The following is a 7,500-nucleotide window of genomic DNA, read 5'->3' as shown; positions in this document are numbered from 1 at the left end:
GTAGTGACGATGCAGTGCCTTAGACCGCTGTGCCCTCCGGAGGCGCGATGAGACAGGCTTTATAATGAAACAGTCCACGATGCAAGAAATCCTAGAAAAGAACAACGAAATGAAGGGATGGAAATAAAGGTGAAAAGCATCTTGGGACTTACCTATTACCCAGAATGCACCACGGGAGGTCAGGAGGTCACAGCAGAAGGGGGAAGGAGAAGAGAAGAACAACACATTAGATCACTGCAACTGAACAAGGCAACATTCCACAGTCCAGAGTCAATAAGACACTCAACTGGTTTCATTAGTCCACCACCAAACAGAAAAGGTGGAAGCTTCTCTACTACACTGACTGACTGCTCATACCTAGCCAGACCACTGACTGACTGCTCATACCCAGCCAGACCACCTACTGACTGCTCATACCCAGCCAGACCACCTACTGACTGCTCATACCCAGCCAGACCACCGACTGACTGCTCATACCTAGCCACTGACTGACTGCTCATACCTAGCCAGACCACTGACTGACTGCTCATACCTAGCCAGACCACCACCTGACTGCTCATACCTAGCCAGACCACTGACTGACTGCTCATACCTAGCCAGACCACTGACTGACTGCTCATACCCAGCCAGACCACAGATTGACTGCTCATACCCAGCCAGACCACCTACTGACTGCTCATACCCAGCCAGGCCACCGACTGACTGCTCATACCCAGCCAGACCACCGACTGACTGCTCATACCCAGCCAGACCACCGACCGACTGCTCATACCTAGCCAGACCACCTACTGACTGCTCATACCTAGCCACTGACTGACTGCTCATACCTAGCCAAGACCACTGACTGACTGCTCATACCTAGCCAGACCACCACCTGACTGCTCATACCTAGCCAGACCACTGACTGACTGCTCATACCTAGCCAGACCACTGACTGACTGCTCATACCTAGCCAGACCACTGACTGACTGCTCATACCTAGCCAGACCACTGACTGACTGCTCATACCTAGCCAGACCACTGACTGACTGCTCATACCCAGCCAGACCACCTACTGACTGCTCATACCTAGCCAGACACCTACTGACTGCTCATACCTAGCCAGACCACCTACTGACTGCTCATACCCAGCCAGACCACCGACTGACTGCTCATACCCAGGCAGACCACTGACTGACTGCTCATACCTAGCCAGACCACCTACTGACTGCTATACCTAGCCAGACCACTGACTGACTGCTCATACCTAGCCAGACCACTGACTGACTGCTAATACCTAGCCAGACCACCACCTGACTGCTCATACCTAGCCAGACCACTGACTGACTGCTCATACCTAGCCAGACCACTGACTGACTGCTCATACCTAGCCAGACCACTGACTGACTGCTCATACCCAGCCAGACCACCTACTGACTGCTCATACCTAGCCAGACCACCTACTGACTGCTCATACCCAGCCAGACCACCGACTGACTGCTCATACCCAGGCAGACCACTGACTTACTGCTCATACCTAGCCAGACCACCTACTGACTGCTCATACCTAGCCACTGACTGACTGCTCATACCTAGCCAGACCACTGACTGACTGCTCATACCTAGCCAGACCTACTGACTGCTCATACCCAGCCAGACCACTGACTGACTGCTCATACCCAGCCAGACCACCTACTGACTGCTCATAGCTAGCCAGACCACCTACTGACTGCTCATACCCAGCCAGCCCACCGACTGACTGCTCATACCCAGCCAGACCACTGACTGACTGCTCATACCCAGCCAGACCACCGACTGACTGCTCATACCTAGCCACCGACTGACTGCTCATACCCAGCCAGACCACTGACTGACTGCTCATACCTAGCCAGACCTACTGACTGCTCATACCCAGCCAGACCACTGACTGACTGCTCATACCCAGCCAGACCACCTACTGACTGCTCATAGCTAGCCAGACCACCTACTGACTGCTCATAGCTAGCCAGACCACCTACTGACTGCTCATACCCAGCCAGCCCACCGACTGACTGCTCATACCCAGCCAGACCACTGACTGACTGCTCATACCCAGCCAGACCACCGACTGACTGCTCATACCTAGCCACCGACTGACTGCTCATACCCAGCCAGACCACTGACTGACTGCTCATACCTCGCCAGACCACTGACTGACTGCTCATACCTAGCCAGACCACCGACTGACTGCTCATACCTAGCCAGAACACTGACTGACTGCTCATACCTAGCCAGACCACTGACTGACTGCTCATACCTAGCCAGACCACTGACTGACTGCTCACACCCAGCCAGACCACCGACTGACTGCTCACACCCAGCCAGACCACCTACTGACTGCTCATACTCAGCCAGACCACCGACTGACTGCTCATACCTAGCCAGACCACTGACTGACTGCTCATACCCAGCCAGACCACCGACTGCCTGCTCATACCCAGCCAGTCCACCGACTAACTGCTCATACCTAGCCAGACCACCGACTGACTGCTCATACCCAGCCAGACCACCGACTGACTGCTCATACCCAGCCAGACCACTGACTGCTCATACCCAGCCAGACCACCGACTGACTGCTCATACCTAGCCACCGACTGACTGCTCATACCCAGCCAGACCACCGACTGACTGCTCATACCTAGCCACTGACTGACTGCTCATACCCAGCCAGACCACTGACTGACTGCTCACACCTAGCCAGACCACCGACTGACTGCTCATACCCAGCCAGACCACCGACTGACTGCTCATACCTAGCCACCGACTGACTGCTCATACCTAGCCAGACCACTGACTGACTGCTCATACCCAGCCAGACCACTGACTGACTGCTCATACCCAGCCAGACCACTGACTGACTGCTCATACCCAGCCAGACCACTGACTGTCTGCTCATACCTAGCCAGACCACCGACTGACTGCTCATACCTAGCCAGACCACCGACTGACTGCTCATACTATCTTAAAACACTGAACAGTTGGGGCCAAAAAGGACATGCTGTCAGATTCTGTGAAGTTGTGAGCTAATAAAGATGGCTACCAGGGGGTCAAGACAGCGGCAGACAGAATGTGTTCTTCAGATGGGTGCAGATGGGAGGAGAGGAAACCATTAAAGACTATTGGGCTGTAGGTCTCCCCTCTATTTCCTGTCTTCACTAGGTCTACCTTCTGACTGTCTCTCTCTCCTGTCTTCACTAGGTCTACCTTCTGACGGTCTCTCTCTCCTGTCTTCACTAGGTCTACCTTCTGACTGTCTCTCTCTCCTGTCTTCACTAGGTCTACCTTCTGAATGTCTCTCTCTCCTGTCTTCACTAGGTCTACCTTCTGACTGTCTCTCTCCTGTCTTCACTAGGTCTACCTTCTGACTGTCTCTCTCCTGTCTTCACTAGGTCTACCTTCTGACTTTTGACTATCTGTTCTTCTGACCCTCTCTCTCTCTCTCCCCCCTGTCTGTCCCTCTCCTCTCCCCGCCTCCCTCTCGTTCTCTCTTCACTCCTTTACCTCAGATAACCCCCAACACGGCTCTACGTCTCTCTGTCGTCCTCTCTCTTTCCCTGGCCCTCTATATCCCACCCTCTCAGTGTGTGTTGACTCAGCAAACAGCCTCTGATCCCCACTAAGGTTTTAGGGAGCAGACTCCTCCTGGTCCCCACCCTCACAGCCTAGTGACAAACAATGACCTGCTCACGTACACAACTAACTAGTGGAATCCTACCCCACTACTACAGGCTGTCTAAGGAGTGGATTACACAATGTGTTTACCAACAACACCTATAAACTACTTCATCCCCCCTACACCCCCACCCCTCTTTAGTCACCGCCCCCTTTCATCTGGGGACGGGTAAAAGATCCCCATCGATTGTGTGTGTGTGTGTGTGTGTGTGTACGTACGTGTGTGTGTATATGGTGTGTGTGTCACGGTGTGTGTGTGTGTCACGGTGTGTGTGTGTGTCACGGTGTGTGTGTGTGTGTCACGGTGTGTGTGTGTGTGTGTGTCACGGTGTGTGTGTGTGTCACGGTGTGTGTGTCATGGTGTGTGTGTGTGTCTGTATATGGTGTGTGTGTGTGTGTGTGTCACGGTATGTGTGTGTCACGGTGTGTGTCACGGTGTGTGTCACGGTGTGTGTCACGGTGTGTGTCACGGTGTGTGTCTGTATATGGTGTGTGTGTGTGTGTGTGTGTGTCACGGTGTGTGTGTCACGGTGTGTGTGTCATGGTGTGTGCATGTGTTTGAAAATGGTGTGTGTGTGTGTGTGTATGTGTGTATATGGTGTGTGTGTGTGTGTGTCACGGGGTGTGTGTGTGTGTCATGGTGTGTCTGTCATAGTGTGTGCGTGTGTCTGTATATGGTGTGTGTGTGTGTGCATGTATATGGTGTGTGTGTGTGTGTGTGTGTATATATGGTGTGTGTGTGTGTGTGTGTGTGTGTGTGTATATGGTGTGTGTGTGTGCATGTATATGGTGTGTGTGCGTGCATGTATATGGTGTGTGTGTGTGTGTATATGGTGTGTGTGTGTGTGTGTGTGTGTGTGTGTGTGTGTGTGTGTGTGTGTGTGTGTGTATATGGTGTGTGTGTGTGTGTGTGTGTATATGGTGTGTGTGTGTGTGTGTGTGTGTGTATATGGTGTGTGTGCATGTATATGGTGTGTGTGCATGTATATGGTGTGTGTGTGTGTATATGGTGTGTGTGCATGTATATGGTGTGTGTGCATGTATATGGTGTGTGTGCATGTATATGGTGTGTGTGTGTGTGTGTGTATATATGGTGTGTGTGCATGTATATGGTGTGTGTGCATGTATATGGTGTGTGTGTGTGTATATGGTGTGTGTGCGTGTATATTGTGTGTGTGTGTGTATATGGTGTGTGTGCATGTATATGGTGTGTGTGCATGTATATGGTGTGTGTGCATGTATATGGTGTGTGTGTGTGTATATGGTGTGTGTGTGTGTATATGGTGTGTGGTGTTACGAGAGCTGCTCCACTCTTCCTCCTTGAGGGCTCTTTATGCATCTATAAAACGCTTGAGCGATTCTAAGACACCAACCCCCCTCCTCTCTCTCTCTTTCCATCCCCCTCTCACCACCTGCTAATAGCCCTGTCTTGCTCTCTTCACCCCCTCAGCCCTAAACACAACCTACTGCCCTGACACACACACACACACACACACACACACACACACACACACACACACACACCACACACACAATCTAACCAATAGTCTCCATCCTCCTAAGTGACAAAACCTCACACTATCATTCTCTTCATCCCCCCCATTTCTCTCCCTCCTTCCATTCTCCTCCCTCCCTCCCTCTCTTAAAGACCCCAGTCTGCCTCTCAAGAGAGGGGGAGGGAGAGGGGGATGACTCCAATTAAACAAGTGCAGGGGTCTTGTCGCTATGGTGACAGCAGCCACGGTGACAGTGAGACCTCTTTGAGCCCCTCCATACGTGTGCGCACGTGTACACACACCAGACGCCTCAGAGGAAATTGAGACGGCATGAGAAAGAGACAGAGAGACACAAAGAGACAGAGAGAGAGAGACAGGCTAAAGACGGCTGTCTTTAGCCCGGACGTCTTTAGCCTGGACGTCTTTAGCCTGGACGTCTTTAGCCTGGACGTCTTTAGCCTCTTTAGCCTGGACGTCTTAGCCTCTTTAGCCTGGAAGTCTTTAGCCTCTTTAGCCTGGAAGTCTTTAGCCTCTTTAGCCTGGAAGTCTTTAGCCTCTTTAGCCTGGAAGTCTTTAGCCTCTTTAGCCTGGACGTCTTTAGCCTCTTTAGCCCGGCCGTCTTTAGCCTGGACGTCTTAGCCTCTTTAGCCCGGACGTCTTTAGCCTCTTTAGCCTGGACGTCTTTAGCCCGGACGTCTTTAGCCTCTTTAGCCTGGACGTCTTTAGCCTCTTTAGCCTGGACGTCTTTAGCCTCTTTAGCCTGGACGTCTTTAGCCTCTTTAGCCCGGCCGTCTTTAGCCTGGACGTCTTTAGCCCGGACGTCTTTAGCCCGGACGTCTTAGCCTGGACGTCTTTAGCCCGGACGTCTTTAGCCCGGACGTCTTTAGCCCGACGTCTTTAGCCCGGACGTCTTTAGCCCGGACGTCTTTAGCCCGGACGTCTTTAGCCTCTTTAGCCCGGCTAAAAACATAGCTGACTAGCTAGCCGTTTAAGCTTCCCACATCTCCATGTGAAATAATCTGATTTCTATATATTTTTTTTAAAACATGCCCTGGTAAATCCTGTTCCTACTTGCTGGTGAACCCTAAAACATTACCCCAGGTTGATATGCTGCTTGTGTTCCCATATCAGCCAAAAACAGAACGTCATGTTCTGGTCACACAGAGAGAAAGAACACGGTTATCTCTGTTTTAGCCTCGAATAACATCACTTCTAAACTACATAAATAATCATAAATAAATAGATGTTTGGGGGGATTCAATGAGGCTGTTTGGCTTTTAGTTTCAACAGTCTGCGTTGATATGTGGTCTGTAGATCAGACCAGGGAACCAAGCACACTTCGTTGCCTACACAACACTGCCCCCATGGCTACGCAGGGAATGTGGCACAGGAGTACGTTAAACGTTGGCGCGCACTACAAGGAGCCTGTCGGCCTGTTTTCTGTGTAGACTCCTTCAGTGCTAAACGCGTGTGGTGTCTGTCCGCACATAACCGTACAACACAGTGTGTGTAGACCTATGTGTATTAGCGTGAGTGTTTGACCTGTTAGTGTGTGTGTGTGTGTGTGTGTGTCAGACCTGTGTCTTTAGTACACTTGCAGTAATCCTCTTAGCGTATGCTGGGTGAAGCTCAGAGGTTCTGTATTATATAACCTGTTCTAATCCACACACACACACGTCAAGGCAGGCAGAACAGAAGTGACAGCCCCTGGAGACAGTAGACTACAGCCACTCAACCCACTGCTACGAGCTGTGATCAACTAAGTCAGCTTGAACTGGTTAGCACAACACTCTGGATAATAATCCTACAATCTATGTCATTCTATAAATACATAGAATCGATAGATTCAAACCAACATAACATAAAGCCTATTAGAAATCCCTGCATCAGTCCCGTTAACCAGTTTGGATTGGAGGGCAACAGGGGGGGCTATGACAACTCTTCCCCTCTTCCATTACCTCTCTCCTTCTTCACATATCCTCTCCATATGAAACTCAAAACATTTCACACCCTTTCAGAAATCTTTCTCTTTCCCCTTTAATGGTTGCCGGGGCAACGTCGGCCATCTTGCCACGGCCGGTGCACATCAGAGACGCAGTGACAGAGAGACACAGAGAGACACAGAGAGACACAGAGAGAGCACAGACAGACAGACAGAGAGAGAGAACAGACAGACAGAGGGGGACAGACAGACAGAGAGGGGGACAGACAGACAGAGAGGGGGACAGACAGACAGAGAGAGAGAGAGGGGGACAGAGAGAGAGAGAGAGAGGGGGACAGAGAGAGAGAGAGAGAGAGATAGAGAGAGAGAGAG

General features: G+C 51.2%; 1 protein-coding gene across 1 annotated transcript in view; it reads right to left on the bottom strand.

The window, feature by feature from the left end:
* Nucleotides 1-7,500, bottom strand: part of maml3 (mastermind-like transcriptional coactivator 3) — a 40,002-nt gene that overhangs the window by 5,706 nt on the left and 26,796 nt on the right. Inside the window, exons 5-6 of the mRNA XM_031814585.1 lie at nucleotides 5,866-5,985; nucleotides 5,573-5,812 (exon numbers count right to left, since the gene is read on the bottom strand). Of these exons, the coding sequence (XP_031670445.1) occupies nucleotides 5,573-5,812; nucleotides 5,866-5,985 (360 nt within the window). The remainder of the gene's footprint in view (nucleotides 1-5,572; nucleotides 5,813-5,865; nucleotides 5,986-7,500) is intronic.

This window comes from Oncorhynchus kisutch, unplaced genomic scaffold (genome assembly GCF_002021735.2).
Source record: "Oncorhynchus kisutch isolate 150728-3 unplaced genomic scaffold, Okis_V2 Okis07a-Okis12b_hom, whole genome shotgun sequence".
NCBI lineage: Eukaryota > Metazoa > Chordata > Actinopteri > Salmoniformes > Salmonidae > Oncorhynchus > Oncorhynchus kisutch.
The sequence above is the reverse complement of the archived record's forward strand: the minus strand, read 5'-3'. Positions and strand labels throughout refer to the sequence as shown.